The sequence below is a fragment of the Lonchura striata genome, chromosome 1A (genome assembly GCF_050655825.1).
Source record: "Lonchura striata isolate lonStrDom1 chromosome 1A, ASM5065582v1, whole genome shotgun sequence".
In the NCBI taxonomy this organism is placed as follows: domain Eukaryota; kingdom Metazoa; phylum Chordata; class Aves; order Passeriformes; family Estrildidae; genus Lonchura; species Lonchura striata.
This window is the reverse complement of record NC_140741.1, coordinates 12,958,654-12,977,412: the sequence shown is the minus strand read 5'-3', so window position 1 is coordinate 12,977,412 and position 18,759 is coordinate 12,958,654. Positions and strand designations below refer to the sequence as shown.

The window sequence follows — 18,759 nt, the reverse complement described above, 5'->3', positions numbered from 1 at the left end:
TTTGTGTGGAAGCAGCTTCATCTGCTGTGTTTTAGATTGCTTAGACTTTGGGAACATCAAAATCTAGCAAAAGTTGTCATCACAAAATAAATACAAAATAATTTATTTCTTTATAGTAAAAATCACTTTTAGAAATGCAACTTGAATTTGGGCAAACTAAAAAAAATTTGAAAAATACAAGTTCTGAAGCAGTAACCATGTTAGTAAGCAGGACTTATCTCTTTGTCTTTTAGGGTTATAATTCACCCCAGGAATACATTGCAACCCAAGGACCACTGCCAGAAACTAGGAATGATTTTTGGAAGATGGTTCTCCAGCAAAAATCACAAATTATTGTTATGCTCACTCAGTGCAATGAGAAAAGACGGGTATGTAACAAAATCTTCTATCTGGTGTAAAAGAAACCACCCTGAAAAAGAGCTCTTTTCTGCTGAGTCAATGTCTTTGCATTGTTTCTGATCACAAGGCAGCATCACAACCAGCCCTGGAATGGCATCTGCCTTCTCATTTCAGGACCTTCTTTGACATTCCCGGATGTTCCCTGACTTCCTTTGAGCTTCTTTGTCCTTTCTTGGCCTTCTTGGACCTTCCCTTCTTGACCTGCACCTTCTCTGACCTTCTCTGATCTTTTATGACCTTCTTTGACCCCTTCTTACTTTTTCTGACCTTCTTTGATCTTCTTTGACCTGCTTTGACTTTTCTTGAACTTCTTCAACATTCTTTGACTTTCCCTGACCTTCTTCAACCTTCCTTGATTTTCCTTGAGCTTCCCTGACCTTCTCTGGCCTGCTTTTACCTGCTTTGATGTTGACTTTTCCTGAATTTCTTTAACCTCCTTAACCTTTCTTTATCCCTCTTTGAACTTCTTTGATGACCCCTGATCTTCTTCAACTTTTTCTGCCCTTTTACCTCCCCTGACCTTGTTATGAAGCCTCCCCTCTTACCAGAGGAGGGACTGAGGGAGCTGGGACTCTCCATCCTAGAGAAGAGAAGGCTCCAGGGGTCTTGTCACTGTGTACAAATTCCTGATGGGAGGGAATGGAAATGAGGGACTCCTTTAGTGGTGATTTGCCCAGTGGCAAGTCAAGAGGTGATGTGTGCAAATTAAAAAAACACATTAAATTCCTTCTGAAGTCAGGAAACACTTATTTTACTCTGAGGGGGACTGGGCACTGGGACAGGTGCTCCCAGAGCTTGCGGAGTCTCCATCCTTGGAGATATTCCAAAGTCACCTGGACATGGTCTAGAGCTGGCTCTAGGTGACATTGCTTGAGAGGAGAGGGGCTTGAACGAGGTGACCTCCAGGGATCCCTTCCAACCTCAGCCTTCTGTGATTCTGCACTTTTAAGTTTAGGTAATTATGAAATGCAAGTTCTATCTTTACATTTTCCCTTGATATTGTAATAGAAATATTTGGAATATAATTTGGGGAGTTTAAATTCTCTTTCCCAGTGTTTTGCTCCATTTAGAGCTATTATATTAGGAAGAATAACAAAAGGCACTCTTTGTCTGTTCTTCATGGCACTAAAGCTGCCCTTCTGAAAACTCATAAATAGCTGATGGCCACATTTAAATGGGAATGGTCAGGCTGGAAGTCCTTGCAGCATAAATTCCTCTTATTGCAGCAGCAAGTGCAGTGCTGTAGGCATTGCTAAACCTGAGGTTCTGTGTCCTTTTGTGTGTGTATATCTTTTTGTATAAAAATACAAAAATGCCTGGATTTCCCTCCATTTCAGGTGAAATGTGACCACTACTGGCCTTTCACAGAAGATCCTGTTGCATATGGGGATATCACAGTGGAGATGCTGAGCGAGGAGGAGCACACGGACTGGGTGTATCGCAGCTTCCGGATCAGCTATGTGAGTGAAACCCTTTGCCAAAGGAGTGATTTCAGTGATTTTTCTTTAACTTTTGTCCATTTCTGGAACTCAGCAGGAAACACCTAAGAGAGATCATTGTCCTTACCCTCACTTCACACAGACAAATGACAAAATCACAAAACTTTCCCCTAAAATCATCTCTAAATTTATCTGCAAAGTGCAAGGCTTAAACAAAAATAGTACTAGAGCTCTGGACACTTCTGTGGTACCAATAATTACTGACAACAAATGTATGAATTTCTTCTTTTCTACATCTCACACACATCTTCTTGCTATAAATTATTCAAAACTTGAAAATATCAGTGGAAGAATTGAAAATGCTTTTCAAAACGGCAATTCTGCAATAATGTCTATCTATAAAGTATTGAAACAGATGTGAGAGTATGTGGTGTCCAAATGAAAGCTTCTCAGATTTTCCTTCCACCTTTGTTTCCTGCATCAGCTCAGTGCCAGCACCATCTAATGAAGGAAAAATTAGGGATGTGGAGGGGTTGTGGAAAAAGCTGTGTACTGGCAATTCATCACTGACCCAGGACCTTATATGCTGAGGATCTTACTTTATCTAAAGCGAGTAGAATTTAGCACTGTAAAAGTGGGTTTTTTATAAGAAGCTTTTTTTCCTAAATGTTTCCTGTGGTAAATTCTTTTTCTTAATTTTGGGGAGTTTTTTTTGGGTTTTTTTTCTTTAAAACTTGAAAAGAAAATCTCTCAGTGAGATTTTTTTTTTCAGGTTTGCCTGCTTGCCAACAGTGTTGTTCTTTATCTGTGGCAAAATGAGAAAAGAAGAGGGAATGGAATAAAAAGCGGAAAAAAGCCCAGAGTTGAAAAACGCAACAGTTCTTGATTTAAAAGCAAAATAAGAAGGAACTACCACAGGGACAAAAGCAAAAAGCAAATCCCAAACCCAGAAACAGGAAGTTCATGTTGTTTTGATAATGATGGCCTGATTTTCCCCCCCACTTTGTAATTAGCTTGTTTGTTCTTTGCCAATTTCTTGGCTGTCTTCAGTCTTTTAGGCTGGATGTGGGGAAAAAAAGAGGAGCACAAAATGACAAAAACGCCCTCAGTGTGATGCCATGGTGCTGTTCTGCTTCTCCCACCAGGCTGATGAGGTGCAGGACGTGATGCATTTTAACTTCACTGCCTGGCCAGACCACGGCGTTCCCACCACCAACGCTGCCGAGAGCATCCTCCAGTTTGTACAGATGGTCAGGCAGAAATCAGCAAAGACTAAAGGCCCCATGGTCATACACTGCAGGTAAGTGCTTCAAGGAATAGGAGAAGAACAAGGTGTGACATTAAAAAGGTTGAGAAACCATGAGAAATAGAGATTTTGGGATTTGGCTGAAGGTGGTTCTCTCTGGTGTTAGTGTTATGCAGCTCTGCCCTGTAACCTCATGGAGAAATTCATAGCTGATATTGTTCCATGGGTCTTGGTATTAAAAAAAGTGCTCAATAAGCCAGTGGAGAGATTTAGATATAATATTATAAAATCAGACCTTTTATCTACTGCTTAATTGTTCTGGGAAGGAACAGAAGCAAGTATCAGAGAGCTGGGCAACAGCTGTAATATTTTCTTTTTTTCAATGAGGATTCTTCTAGCAGCAAAGAGGCATATTTTCAGGTAGTATTTTGATACTATACTGTGTATCTTAGACCACATAGATTAAAATAACAATGCTACAAAAGTAGAAAAGAGTCAAAGAAAGAGTGCATCGATCAACTCCTGCAGCAATTGTTCTCAGACATTAAAGAAGGCACAGAATTAATTTATTCATTTATCTGTCCAATTAACACATCAGATGTTCCATTGTATTCATGTATTTGAGAAATAAACACAACAAAAGCCAAAGTAGAGACCTCTTTTTTTACAGTTATGCTGAACTGTGTTGAGATGAGCTCTTAAACATTATTGAAAACAATTGCAAGGCCTTTCAGAAAAAGCATGACAAAACAGTAGAAAGAGCTTTTGCCAAGATACACACCCTTAGTAGTAGGTAAGGTGTTGGGATGCTGTCTGAAACTCTAAAACCTCTGTGAAATCTGACTTAAACATCACATGTCAAATCACAGTGCAAACAATCGTACACGTGAGAATCTCTAAATGAAAGCAGTGTGTATTTTTTCTAGTTGCTGAGATTCCCTTTGGGGAAAATGCAGATTTTCAGCTGAGTGGTAGCTGAGTGGGAGTCTCATGTTCCTAAGGCAGAAGTCCTGAAGTGCAGACTCTTCTGGTGATGCCTCAGGTTTTAGCTTTTATTTTTTTTTCAGATTCTGTACTGCTTTAATGTGTGAGTCTGGGCTTCATATTGGGGGATGGTGAGTTCTCTGCACAGAGCAGGGAGACAAAGCAATTCCTTGTCCAGCTGGGGACCAAGGACAAATGATCCAAATCTCAGGTCCAGGAGCACAAACAACGTGGGCTGGAGAGAGAAAAACAAGCAGGATGGGACTGCATGGGCTGGAGCTGGAATGGGACAATGAACTCCAATATGCAAATGGAGCAGAAGTGATCCCAGTGAGAGCCCCCAGGAGCGCTCGTGCATTTTGGGACCATTTTGGTTCATCTTGGGTGCAGCCCTGGCTGGGCTCTGGTGCTGCCCAAGGTGGATCCATGGAGGAGATCCTTTTAATAAATCCCTACTTTATTCTGTAATGCTGTCCAGCCTCTGTTCCAGGGCAGCCTTTGCAAGGCATCACTGAGGGGTTGTCCTTTGAGGACAAGCTACACTCGTGCAGCGCCGTTGCAAGCCAAGAGCTTTGCAGTGTGGAGAGCTGTGGAGCCAAGTCCTACAGGTGTGGTCCCCACTGTCTCTGGGCATCCATTGCTCCTGAGCAGGTCTCCACAGTTCTGGCTCCAGCCCCTGAAGTTGCAGGAGCTCTCATGCAGTCTGTGAGGGGAGCAGTGACAGCAGGAAGAGCAGGGAGCTAAGGCTGGGTGAGGGTGCGTGTGCACGTTCTGTGTGTGAGTGCATCCACTCTGCCCAACCAATGCCACTAAATACCACAGATTCACCAGCCTGCCTGGCCTCAGATCAGTTATATATATATATATATATATATATATATATATATATATATATATATATATATATATATATCAGTTATAGCTACAGCTGCAGGACTCCTGCCTTTTGCAGTGCCACTGCTTTTGCTGTGTGTGCCCTTGAGTGAGCTGCGTGTCTGTGTGTGTTGCAGTGCTGGCGTGGGGCGGACGGGAACGTTCATCGCCCTGGACCGGCTCTTGCAGCACATCCGTGACCACGAGTTTGTGGACATTTTGGGCCTGGTGTCGGACATGAGGTCCTACAGAATGTCCATGGTGCAGACAGAGGTAAGGTCTGTTCACTTCAGCACCGTGACAGTATTGTCATGCCCATTTCATACCCTTTTTCATCATGTTCATGCAAATAATCATACACATGAGAATCCCTGTTGTTCCCCTTGACAAAACCAGTATGAGTCAATACAATCAAGTTTTCGACTTCAATGTGATATTGTCACATTATTAATCTGCTGCATAGGTGGGTTTGATGATATATCTGCAATCTCACTGTCTGCCAGAGGAAACGAGTTATTCTCACCTTCTGTGAAATGAATATGCAAACAATGTATTAGAATAGATTAACATATGAAATTTTCAAGCCACACTGCAAAGAGCTGGGCTTGCTGAGGGTATTAATGGCTCATGAAATGATATCAGTATCAGGCAGCCTTGTTCAAGTATCATGTTGGTATCATTCAGCCAAGCCTCATCACACAATGGAATTTCAAACAAGCAAAACAGACAAAAGGATTGTGAATCTGCCAGACACCCTCCTTGCCCCTCTCCCTATCCAAATATCTACTGGCTAGTTATTTTTCTGTTTTTCAAGACAAAAATATATAGACAATATATACTGGGGGAAAAAAAAATCACAAACTCGTTCTTAAAAGCAGAAGATGATATGCATCTAAACCTTCCCAGTTCTCCTAGTAAAGAGGGAAATATTTCATATTTCATGCCTGTTGTGCTCTTCCTTGGTTAGACACACCATATAAATGAGCAACCTCCATGCAGTTAGAAATGTCACCATCACTGTTTCCAGATGATGATTGCTTTTTGCCAAAGTTTGTTGAACTGAGATCAAAGAAAAAACTTGTAGCAGGGAGAGGAGAGGAGGAAGAAAACCTGCAGTGACAACAACTAGGATCTGGAAATGAAAAAAAAATTAATTTTCAGTCCATTCTGGATCATTCCTATCAAACTGCCATTTTCATCACAATTCACTGTATTAATCCAAAGGCAGATCCTTTCCACCAGAGGAAAAAAATCCCGGTGGGTGATTGATTTCAGCTCCAACTGTTACCACTCCAGAGGTGATGTGGGTTTTTGTAGGGTTTTTTTTTCCTTTAAATATTTCAATTCTTTTCATGTAGAGCCTCATTGCATGTTAAGGGCAGTTCCTAAGCTCCTGCAGCTACAGGCAAGCCTGGCCTCAGTGTCACCAAGGGACACTGACACTCAGTCACAGAGGCCACCAAACAGTTTTTCCTTACAAAATATGAAACCACTGATAGCTCACCTGAATTCACAGTGCCTGGTATGCTGGAGACTTGGCAGTGTCTCAATGAGCAGTTTCAAAAAACAAATGGCATGGGCCCAAAAAGGGCCTTAGAATTGGGAATATCCTTAATTGAAACCAGTCTCTCCAAATTAACTACTCTGTGAACAGAATTGGGGTTTTCTTTTTATTGATAAAGAAGTCAAACACTGAGGAACCTGAACCTCATTAAAATATTTCAGATGCATATGTGGCATGGGTGCAATTTATTGCACATAAAGCATCCAGATACCTTTCTTGGAATTTATTTTTAGGCAATGTAAAGTAAAGCAACTTTAACTCAGATTCAACTCTTCTGTCATCATTCAGGTTATTAATAAGGGATTATGGTGTCAGTGGATTTCATGCTTCCCCTTCTGTTATCTGTAACAATTGTGGTCTATTATTTTGGGAGTTGATAACTCCCTGTGCATTGTGAGGGGCTTGAGCTGGGAGACATGTTACTGTGAACCATCAAACTATTCCACTGGTTGTGTTTTTGTCATGCTTTCTGGGGCAAAAAATGCCCATTTATATGGTCTTTTCTTCTAGGAGCAGTACATTTTTATTCACCAGTGTGTGCAGCTGATGTGGCAAAAGAAGAAGCAGCAGTTCTGCATCAGTGATGTCATATATGAGAACGTCAGCAAGTCCTAGTTCAGAGTCACAGGTGGTAAGTCAGGCCCTGTGCCATGACCACAACCTCACATCCCTGTTCCACTGGAATTTGGGGCTTTTCTTATTCCTCTTCCATGTTCACATGGAGAGTGAGGGAAAAATCCTTCTAACCTCTCACAGTAGATAACCCACTACCCTTTCCATGGCCCTATAAGAATATATGGGCTCAGTCATGTTTAAAGAAAAAGAGAATCCAAACTCCTGATGAGCCATCTAAGCATTCCGTACCACTTGTCATGACCTGCCATGCAAAGCTTAAAGGCAAGGAGAACTTCAATTACCTCCAGTTCTTCTCAAAAAAGAATTTTACCTGGTTAACAAGGCCAGCAGAGGCTTGGGGATGCTCTGCTGGAAGGTAACCAAAAAGCTCTGGCATGAAACAGTGGGAAATATTTTCCTAAATCAAAAATCACAGAACCAGAGAACCAGCAGCATCTGTGAAGGGTTGGTCTCACTCTCCTCCTGACCCCTGTGCCTGAGTAAAACAAGTGCCTGTGACCACAAGGTTTGCTGGTGGGAACAAGCTGTGGGGATGTGTGTCACTGCTCTTTAAGCTCCCAATCTTTGGCTCATTAGGTGGCAGCAATAACCCAGCCATAACCTAAATAGTCCCTTTTGGGTGGAGCAGGAAGCTGCAGGCTTGGACACAAGCTGCTTTCTGAGCAGCTGGTGGAGACCTGTGCTGGGGGAGCATCTCCAGCTGTGTTTGCTGTGTGTCTGTGGTGTTGCACTTGTGTATTTATTAACCCTTGTGTGCATCATCCCCCTGTCTGTAAAGGAACCCCAGTTTGCCTCGCTGTCCCTCAGGTTTAGGGTTACTGTCTAGTCTGAGTCCCAGCACCTTGTACTGGTGACCTGCAGTCCCAGCCTGAGTGGAGGGTCAGTAAAACAAATGCTAAAAATAAATGTTTATTCCCTTTTCTTCTCTCTAAAGCATTCTGTTTGTTTGGTTGCAGGTGAGACCATGAAGCACACCCATCTTCCCTTGCTTCTGATTTATTTTCTGTTGATGGTTTGAAGGGGCAGGTGTTGTGCCACGAGAGACCACTGCTTTGCAGTGCATAGACAATGAGGGAAAGAAACTTTTACCTTTCTGAAGCACTGGGGAGACAAAGCCTTAACGAGCCTGCGATGTCTTTTGAACTGTTTAATTTCTGGACATTTTTTTTAAATACTGGACCAAATTCAGCTAAACAACATGAAGGAAAAGACACTATATGTGCATAAAACAGATTGCTCCAGAGCATTGGGATTTTGTTTGGTACTTTCAGGTAATTTCTTTCATAATATTTTGGTTTTCTGTGCAGGTTGGGCTTAAGGTTAAAGTAAGTGCAATATTTTTTTAATGGTTGACTGAAGAGCTTTCTTCATGTGTCACTGGTCTGTCCCTAGGAGAGCAGGCATTGTTAGTATCTAATAATACCTCATTAGTGAATAGCGAGGCATGAACATACATGAAGAAACCTGGAGATTGTGAAAAGGGGCTGGGAGGGCAGGGGGGGGCTGCTGGCTCCATGGATTTGACTGTTCCCTTAGAGCACTGATGGGGACTGTGTGGGGCCTGGGGGGAGCATGGGACCTGAGGAAGCATTGACGAGCAGAAATCTGAGCTGTGAAGCTGAAACAGGCAGCTGAGGGAAGGGGTGGGTTTGGTTCTTGACTGGGCCGCCACTAATTGAGCAGAGGGATTGCTCTTTTTGCCAACCTTTTTTCAGTAATGCCACTTATCAGGCTCTTCTTTTTGGTGGATCTAATCACAGGGCAGCTGAGTTTCCAGCTGGGATATCTTAGCATATATACTATAGCATTTAACTGTTTGAGCAGTCTATGGTGCCTATACCCCTCACTCATGTATTGTTTTTAGTAATTATTAACCCTGTGTAAAAATGTGAAGCTGGTTCAGGTTGGAGGAGTGGAAAAAAAACCCACAAAAAGTGCTTTAATAGACGTAACTATTTTTCCTGAACCAGGAATTTACAATGTTACAAATACAAGGTTTTGGCATGTGAAGGGCTGGTTTTCAATTTGTTGCTACAAGGCTGCAAAAATGTCAGTATGGATTCCTACAGGGCCTTTGGGGGCAGGGAAGGGGGCTCTTTTCTTTTTTGCTGTCCATTTCAGTTCTAGTCAAAATAATTAGCTATATATATATATATATCTTTTTTTTTTTTTTTTTTTGTCTTTGTATAATGCCGGTACATCATTGTGTATTGTGACATGGATGCTGTCAGAATGGATGTTTGATGGCATTTTTGTAACCTGTTGCTTTGTGTCACCTCATTGGAAGTTAGCAGCAATGGTACTCAATGTAAACAAAGCAGACTTGAACTGAAAGTAAACACACTGGATTGCTTACCTGTGGAGAAGTCACTGTCAGCAAAACAGCAAACACACCTGCACATGATTTTTATTTCACTCACCCTGACTCTGCTATCACCTGGCAGGGCACCAGGGTGTAGGGCAGTAGCTCAGCTGCCCTCAGGAGCCTGATAATCTCCTTTCAGCTGATTTTCTTTTTTCTTCCAAAGTTATTCCACTGGCAGGTAAATAGGTGCACACTTCTTTGATCACTATTTTATTATGGTATTGGTTACAGGAGAAAGCATCTTTCAAACTGTCCTGTGTATATTGTGCAAAACTGCACAGACTTAACATAATTACCAGGTAAAACAGGTCCTGTGAGGGGTACTAAACAAACAGACCCCCACCACTGATTGTTCCATGGGTGTGATACGCATTTCCCCTCCCTTCTGTTTCCAGGCACCCAGTGCTACTCCCACTGCTCCCACTAATCCCAGTCCTAGAGCCGGAATGCTGTTTCTCCAAGCACAAAATGGGTGCAGAAGGGAAGAGCACCCTGTTTCAGGGAGCCAGTTGTTGACAAGAAACTCTTCAATGGTGCACATTTCTCCCTCATTTCATTGGTGTGCCTCAGCTGGAGGGCCTGCCATTCCAGTAGGAACAGCAAAGAGTTGTCTGGCCTAAACTGAACAGAAAACAGAATTATAAATGAGTGCTTGACCATTTAGACCTTGCCTCCATGCTTTTTTTTTTTTTTTAATGTATTTCAGAGTTTCATTATATGTTTACTCAGAAAATGTGTTCATATCCCTTTAGACAACTGGTTGGGAGAAAAAAAAAAACAACCCACAAATGTTCCTTTTCATGTGTTGTCTCCTCCTTCCTGCTGGCCATTGCCTATTGAGCCAATACTCATTCTGTATCACACCAGGGTAAGCAGGTTACTGCTAAATCATCTCTGTGCCCACAAAATATCACAGTGCTGTAATAGAAGCTTGGCTGAATGTGACAGGGTACAAAATTGCTGCAAAGGTGCCAAAATCACATTGTTGCAAAGGACACTGAGCAGCCTGAATTTACTAGACAGTTTTTGAATGAGTGCTAGAAATTTTTCCATTTGCACAGCAGCAGGTGGGTATTTTTCCTTTAATAGCTGCTTAATCACAAAGTCAATTACAATGAAAATTCCATCAGAATACCTTTTCCTACCCCACGCAGTATGCAAGACTGTGTAAGTGGACATGTGGGATGGCAATGGAAACCACCTCTCCCAGCATTCAAGACATGAGTAAAGCAATAAATGAGCCTGGAAGACACTGTGGTTCAGAAGACTCATGCAGAGCCTTTTAGACTGAATTTTGGCATCATAATTTTGGCATTACCTCATCATACCCCTTCAGTGTAAGTCCAAAAGAACAATGTTTTGGACTTATGCTTCATGTTAATATTGGTTCCAGCATCTGCTAAAATAAAACCCTCCCATCATCACAGCTGTGAAGCTATCTGAAGCTTCAGGTTTGGTAATAGATCTTTGGAATTATGAGCCTCATGTCCAAAGCTCTGCTGACACTATTGATGCTCTTTATTGATCTGCTGCTCTTCCAGCATTTACTGACCCAGATGTCTGTAAAAGCAGTTCTGTGCTGTGAGTGACCATTAACTGAAACCAGGGCAGGTTTTCTCATGCTGTGTGTGTGCTGCCATAGAAGTAAAAAATAAGTAAACTTAACATGACTTTGAAATGGTAGGAAGCTTTTACAGGCATGTGTAAAAGTGTGGCCTCTCTGAGCACATCCTGTGCAGTGAGCCCTGACATCCTTGGGTCTTCAGAACTGTTTTGTTCAAATCTCACCAAAATATTAAGAACAGGTCAGGAAGCCTTATTCATGCTTTATTTCAGTTTAATGTTTGTCCTTTTTCCCTACACCAAACTAGGATGAATGTCTCCTGTCAAATAATCAACATCATCATCTTATGCTCTAAAATGGCCCTTCCCTCCCTCCTTTAACCACAGTCACACCACTTGCCCCTCACTTCTAACTTTTGAAGGGTTTGTGTCAAAACTGTAATTTCATTGAGGCAGGCAAAAGCTGCTGTTTCAGCCATTTCTTGTGAGAGAATAATGTTGTTAGTGCTCTTGACATGGATGGGAGCAGAGTGGGTTGAGCTTTGCTGCTGCTGTGACAGGCACCAGTGGGGACTAGGAATCTTCTAGGAAGACTCCCTATTTTCACTCATTTCCTCTCTTAATCTGCAAATATTACCAAGGAGTTGAAGTATAGACTCATATCCTGATGCTCATTTTGGTCTGAAAACTGAGGAAGCAGAAATCTGTCACAGCTGCAGTAGAAATTTAAAGTCTGAAATATTTAAACACAGAACCAAAATAGGTTCCCTCTCATTTGAACTTCTCCTATATAATGTTGGTGCTTTATGTAGAGGGGGGAAACTGATCTCAAAACTATTCCCTCAAATACTTTTGATGCATCAGAACCTTAAACAGGGCTGGTTTAGACACCAGACTCAACACAGTAGAAAAACTGGGCTCCTATGAAAGGGTAATTTGGCCAGAATGTTGAGTTCCCATTCATGACCGTGTTTCCTTTATGCTTGAAATACAAGAAAATCAGTGGTCATACCTGCTTGAACAGGGTCTGGTATTAAAGCCATAACTTGCTTCTGGCTATGAACTGAAAACTCAAAATGCCTTCACTCCCATGTTAAAATAAAAATTCTGTGACTTACAGTTTTCCTAATTAGAAAGAATTTACATCTTACAGGTATTCATGGATTCTTTTGTTTTTTCCCTTAAATTACCAAAATTCTGAAGTTCACACTAATGAACACACTGAGAGCTCTGCACATTTCAGACTATCATTATACTTTTGGATATGATATCTCTACTGCTTCATAAACCATTTATTCCTGCACACATAAGTCATGCATAGATGCACTTATTTCCCAACCCCACTCAAAACAAAACAAAACAAAAAAAAAACAGACAGCAAACCACCAATTTTTATCCAGTTCAATGCTTTGGAGCAATGAAAGTTTGTATAAAATCCCAGAGACCACAGATTGTCTGAGCAACATTTGAATTGCTATATGGTAAGTAAATTGTTCCACCCATCAATATTGTTTGGAAGTGTTCTTCAATAATTAAATGTGAGGTTTCATAGTGGTTTGCTCTCCCCATGGTGTCCCAAGGGAACAAGCAGCCTAAAGAAGTGGGAAGAAATGCCTTGCTGATGTTAAAAGGTTTGTGCTTTGAAAGCATGGAACTGTTGAGTGAACACAGGCTGCTAAAACACCCTCCCTCCACCCAGGTAAAAAGGCAGATTGATGGCAGAAAAATAGTAAATTACTTCCACTTCTCAAATGTCTAATAAGGCACTGATTTTGGCATATGCTTTGTTTCCTTCTCAAAGACATATCACATCCTTCTAAAATATTAGTAGTGAAAAAATAAGCCTCACTGCTCAAATCCTAGAGAAAAGATTTTGAATGAGACATTGCATTTTACTACCATTTTCCTTTTAACTGTGGAATATTTTGAAGAAAACATTTCATTTTCATTTGAGGAACCCCAAATGAGATCTCCTTCTGATTTCTTATGACGGCCAACAAAATGAAAATTCAAAAACTGCACAGCAGCAGGGCTTTAAAGCAGCAAGGAAATTCCAGCAAACAGGGAAATATTTGCCTTAACACCATTCAGATTTCCCAGACTGTAACACAGAAATCATAGTGGTTAGTTCAGCAAAGTTTAAAGGGTAAATAGAACTCAAGGAGTACTTGGTTATTAATTCATTAATAGTTTAGAAACTGAAAAAAAAGACACAAACCAACCAACCAACCCCCAAGATGGTTCTGCTTATCCCTTCAGTGTGTGGAAGGGCTTTCCTCTTTTCCCCGCAAGTATCTCCCAGGGTGCCTCTTAGCACGTTCAGACTTGTCTGGCATTTTCTAAACATCTACACAGAAACCCAGCTTCAACAAACAAACAAACAAACAAACAAAAAAACAAAAAAACCCCAAACAGTTGTGAAGCCACCTCTTTTCTCTCAGAGTGGAACGTGAGTTCTCCTCCCAACACCTCAAGGTGCCAAACTTCACAGAGTCTGGGACGTCCCAGAGCTGGTGCCTCTTTCTGGGCAAAAGCAAACCATGTGCTGCATGTTGAAATAAAAGCCAGCAGAGAGAATGAATATTGGCTTCCTATTTTGGTAATTATCAGGGGAGTAGAGGTGCAGGTTACCACCACAGTGCTTTTTAGAGAATCAGACATCCTTCCCATGAGAAAAGGCAGGGACTCTAAGTTTTAAATAAGAATTTCAAAGACCTTTTAAAAAGGTTCCTCCTGCTGCACTTACAAGTAACGGCATTTATCACTTATTGACCCATTTCTGATTAAGGCCATGTTTATGCAGACAGGCATAAAGAATAGGTATCAAATGTAAAAACATACATGGACACACAACCAACCACACAGAAGTAGTATTTGTGAAGACATTTACAATAAATGGCACTAACACCTTTATTAAGATTTTAATTTTTCATGTGTGAAAAAAGAATAGATTATTTTTTTCCCTTTTATGCAGAGGAAAAGCAAACTAATGGCAAAAACCAAGATTATTTTCTTATTTCAATACTGTCTTTGTAGCCGCAAAGATACAATAATTCAACAGACAAGAAATACTGTTTATTGCAGACTTTAAGGTGATTCATGTGAAAAGGCACTATGAAACTTAATCAAACTAGATGATTAAATTTGTCTAAATTAAGTGATATTATATATTATATATAATACATATATTATATATAAAATCACATGGCCATGTGAAACAGAACATTTTGTGACAAAAATCATTGCATCTCCAAAAATAGCATTTTCTGGAAGGGATGTTTCTCTTTTCTTTTTTCCCCTGTTTTGCCTTCGGGAATCCACTTTTCCAAAAGATTATATTTATAAAGGAAATTATAAAGGCTTTTTGCATGAGGAAAAACTGATATCTGGGATCAACACACAGAGAAGTCTAGATTATACACTGTTCTTTTTGATGGGTTAAGTTACAGACAAAAAATGCAATTATATTAAAAAAATATATACTGTGAATTGTTGCATGGCTACAGCAGATCTCATCACCTCTTTGAGCTGGGTTGTGTTACTATTTTCTAGTTACTCTTTCTTGTGCAATATTATAGTTCATCACAGGTGAAATACAGATAAAATCAATGTACAGAATATTATTTTGCTGTAAACAGCATCATTAGTAATAAAACATCTTGGGAGTGATGCAGGAAAGATTCAGTCTATGTTGGGCTGCTGTTCATTCCCTAAACATTTCCTCCACATTTGCTGGAGTCGACAACTTAAGTAAACATCCTGCAGCCAAATGCCTGACAAGAAAGACTGAGCCAAAAAAGACATAATTGCACACTACAGCAAGAGATGGGATTCAGAATCTTATTATTACTGAAGGGTTCAAGTGCTTTTTTATTGCTGGCTCAGCTTCCCTCAGATGAATCACCAACAAAGACGTGCCCCATTTTATCTGTCGTGTTAATTCCATAAAGCCAAGACTCCTCTTTGGCTGTAAGGAATCATGTACCATTATTTTCACCTGTCAGGAATCTCCACTGCATTTCTCATCTGTTCATTTCTCATGGTGAGGAGCCAGCAGCAGGTACTTCTGTGGAGACTACTGGAAATTCTCTTTATGTCGGCTAGTTACATTTACAATACAATAAGACATTTCCCTTCACTGCTTCCTAAAGCAAAGCTGGATGGTTTAATGCTATAGACAATGGAATTAAAGGAAAGAGGAAACACATTTAGTGGCTGCTTCCTTCATCAAAGGACTCCACACCTGAATCTGTGGCAGCTGCACTGATTTTTTCTTGCCGTCTTCTCATAATTTCTTGCAGTTCTGAACTACCACTGCTGGCCTAAAAACAAAAGAGAAGAATTTGTGGCTTTGAATGGTGCTGAAATTCCTCTGTCAACATTTTGTTAAGATAGTTGTTTGAACAAACTCACCTTGCTGCTCCAATAGGAAATTATTTACATTATCCTTAGATATAGACCAGAAAAAAATCTGCAAACTATTAAAATCATATTTCAGCACTGCTGAGCATCTTTAATTCCCACATGAAGCCCTGGAGGTGTTGGATATTTAGGGGGCTCATAAAATAAGGCTTCAATAAAAGCAGAGTTTAAGCTGAATGAGTTTGTTAGGTTCCATACTTAAAAATTGGGGCAATGATGTTTAGAAATTAAAAACACAAAAAGAAGTCTTTGATGGGTTTAAGAGCTCACACATGCACATAGGATTGCACAGGCAAGACCTAAGTGAGGATTCATTCTCAGGCTCACACACCATGAGGCATTTGCAGCTAGGAAATAAAGGTTTCAAATTTAGAGCACATTCATAGAAAGCACACTCAGGGACCATATTACAGTATTAGCAACAGTGAAGTATTGTGAGGACAAGGCCTTACTTCACCTTTTAAGAGGGAAAACCGGTCTGCTGAAGCAGCTGCCAACATTGCTTTTTCAACATAAATGAAATTATTTGCAAGGCCAGGACATCTATTCACTAGAGCAGAACTTCCCAAAGTGTGCATGACTTTGAATAAAACTAGGGGATGATAAACCAAGGGTATATCTGCTACTGTACTATCTGGCCATGACATGACCTCCAAAACTTCAAAATCAGTTTCCAAAATACCCTCTGAATAAGGAAACAGAAACTGGTTTTGAAATTTATAAAACAAATTCCAGGACTGTTAAGGGGGAAATCCTGCAGTTGATTCTGAACTCTGAAAATGAATCCTATTAATTTCATAAAATTTCATATAGATTTAGCCCATTATATCCATTAAAATGAAGTACCTGGTACCACAAAGAGTGAGACAATTTTTAAATTAACTACAGTGCTCCTCCTACTTAAAATATCATTGCTGTTCTCTCCCAGAGTGCAAGGGCAAAGCAGGGAGCCTAGAAGTGACTCTCTGAAATTGAGGGAGTAGCTTTACTTGTCTTAATCCATCTTGTCCTTGCCCTCTTGGTTTCAGACACACAAGTGCAGCACCCATTACTGAGGTCATGCATAAAAACCACCAGCAGATACCCAACAATGTGCTTCATCAGAGGGCATGTACATATATTTTTCTGAGAATAACTGAGCAGCCCAAGTTGAAAGAATTTGCCTTCCTGATAACATCAATGACAACAGGACAGATAAGCCTGAAATGCATTATATTATAATATTATTATAAGGAGAGAAAGGATGGTGCAACTTCCTTTGATGACAAAATTCAGCAAACAACAGACTAAAGCCATCAGGAATTGCATAAATTCTGAAACTCAACCTCAAATAACAAAAGCAGAAATAAACATTTCAATTACCTTTTCCCCAACAAAAAAAAAAAAAAAACAAAAAAAAAAAACAATTACCTTGTTAGACTCTAAGTACCTGCTAATTTACTCTTGTAGGGCATTTATTAGATAAGTTTGGACTTCTGAGTTTCCTGCAGAGTGAGGCCTAAGTGGGGCAAGCAGAGTAACATCACAGAGGGGAAAAGGCCCCTCCAATCCAGGGCATATATGCTTTTCAGACCAAATTCCACTGTAAATCTGCTTCCATCTCAGTACACTCAGTACAAGATGACTGACATGCAAAAAAGTTGAAGAATACAAATATATCTTCACTAGGAAATTATGGATTGCCCTGGACTGTAGTGACTTCTATTCCTAAGAGTAAAGGTGAAATATTTCTCCCTTCCTTTAACTGGAAAATAGGGCTTGGAGAAGGGAACGAAATGATTTTGACAGTGTTAGAAAATTATGCTCTCTGATCCACACTGATCACGTAAAGTGCAAAATATGCCTGGTAGTTATAAACCTATCTTTAAAAATATGTAGTTAATGCTTAAAATCTTTTAAGTGAGACAGTCTCAGCTTAAGGAGAGGACAATATATTAAACCTCTTCAAGATTTTCTTCTAAATAGGATGCGGAGAATATAACTTCTCAGTTGGGTTGATCTCACATCTAGATTATTTCTCCACTTGCCACAGCAAGTTAAAAAAAAAAAAAAAAAGTAGGTGCATCCCCAATTTTACTGGTTTAAAACTGGCAAAAATTGTCCTTAGCATAGCTCTGGATACAAGGTTAAGGTGTTTAAGAGACAAAGCTTCTTTAATTACAGCAAAGTGCTGCAGAGCAATAAATACAGAGACGCAATACTTGGTCCTTGGCTCAGAAACTCTGCAAGCACAGTGTCCAGTGTGTTTTCCCTTCAGCGCAGGTGGACCAGTATTTGACCTGGAAGGCCAAATACTCAAAGGTTAGCAGTGGGCTCACTCTACCAATTTCTCATACCCTATAAATCAATTCTCCTCTATAAAGACAAAACAATACTCACTTATCACCACTAAAATTGTTGGGAGTATGTGTTTGTCCAAGCACCAGGCAAAGCAAGAAGCAGGAAAAAGGGCATTTTACTTTTCCATTGTTTCCCCCAAAGCTCTTTTTGGCTGATTTTGTCTTCTTGCAGTCTGGTTATACCATAAAACCTCTTAAACTTGAGTGCTACTTCTAATGATTTTGGACCTCTTTAGAAGTGGGGAAGAACTCATCTGTTTTGATGAATGCTGTTCCAGTGAATTAATCCCAAATAACTCAGATGAAAAGAATGTTTATCACTGTGATGGGAACTGAGGAAAAACCACCTGCCTCACAGAAGCCGTTATCTAATTCCACAGGTTCAAAACTGGTGACCCAAATTAGGTGAGTAAGAAGAGTTGTCCATACCTCCAAGGCAGATTTCTGTACCGTAATTTGGTTGTAGACTCTTGACCCTTCTGGGCAAACAGTCCTCAGTTCCTCTTTATTGAGGGAGAAAAGCTGAGCTCCTGTCAGCACCCCGAGGCTGTTCACAGTCCTGGGACACATCAAGGGAACAAACAGTAAATCAGCAAAGCCACACTGGCCAAGGTTGTCTTCATCGCACATTGCCTTGGCTAGGGCTAGTAAATTCAGAGCAAACTTGGTGCAGCAGGGCTACTGAAGTCAATTGGGTATACAAATACACTTTTTGGTAGAGGCTAAAACATACATACACTATATTCAGAATCTATATATATAAAATTTATAGAGATTCTGTAGCTCTATAAACACATTGACATGTATTTTTATGTATGTATTAGGTACACTTATACACATATATGTGTGTATATCTATATATGTATGTATATGTGTTTATATATGTATATATAGATGTATATATATATGTATATATAGGTGCATATATA

The 18,759-nt window shown here is 40.3% G+C and overlaps 2 protein-coding genes across 19 annotated transcripts in view; one reads left to right on the top strand and one right to left on the bottom strand.

Annotated features, from left to right (window-relative positions):
* The window catches only part of PTPRO (protein tyrosine phosphatase receptor type O), a 145,541-nt gene extending 133,353 nt beyond the window's left edge, over positions 1–12,188 (top strand). For all 3 annotated transcript variants that reach the window (XM_021535161.4, XM_077783263.2, XM_085569939.1), the window contains 6 exons: positions 234–368; positions 1,737–1,859; positions 2,984–3,138; positions 5,079–5,214; positions 7,016–7,136; positions 8,098–12,188. In XM_021535161.4, the coding sequence (XP_021390836.2) occupies positions 234–368; positions 1,737–1,859; positions 2,984–3,138; positions 5,079–5,214; positions 7,016–7,120 (654 nt within the window). In that variant the 3' untranslated portion in view covers positions 7,121–7,136; positions 8,098–12,188. The remainder of the gene's footprint in view (positions 1–233; positions 369–1,736; positions 1,860–2,983; positions 3,139–5,078; positions 5,215–7,015; positions 7,137–8,097) is intronic.
* Positions 12,189–13,942: 1,754 nt separating this feature from the next.
* EPS8 (EGFR pathway substrate 8, signaling adaptor) overlaps positions 13,943–18,759 on the bottom strand; it is a 126,147-nt gene continuing 121,330 nt past the window's right edge. For all 16 annotated transcript variants that reach the window (XM_085569940.1, XM_085569944.1, XM_085569952.1 and 13 more), the window contains 2 exons: positions 18,260–18,389; positions 13,943–15,391 (listed from right to left, as the gene is read on the bottom strand). In XM_085569940.1, coding sequence (XP_085426066.1) covers positions 15,278–15,391; positions 18,260–18,389 — 244 coding nt within the window. In that variant the 3' untranslated portion in view covers positions 13,943–15,277. The remainder of the gene's footprint in view (positions 15,392–18,259; positions 18,390–18,759) is intronic.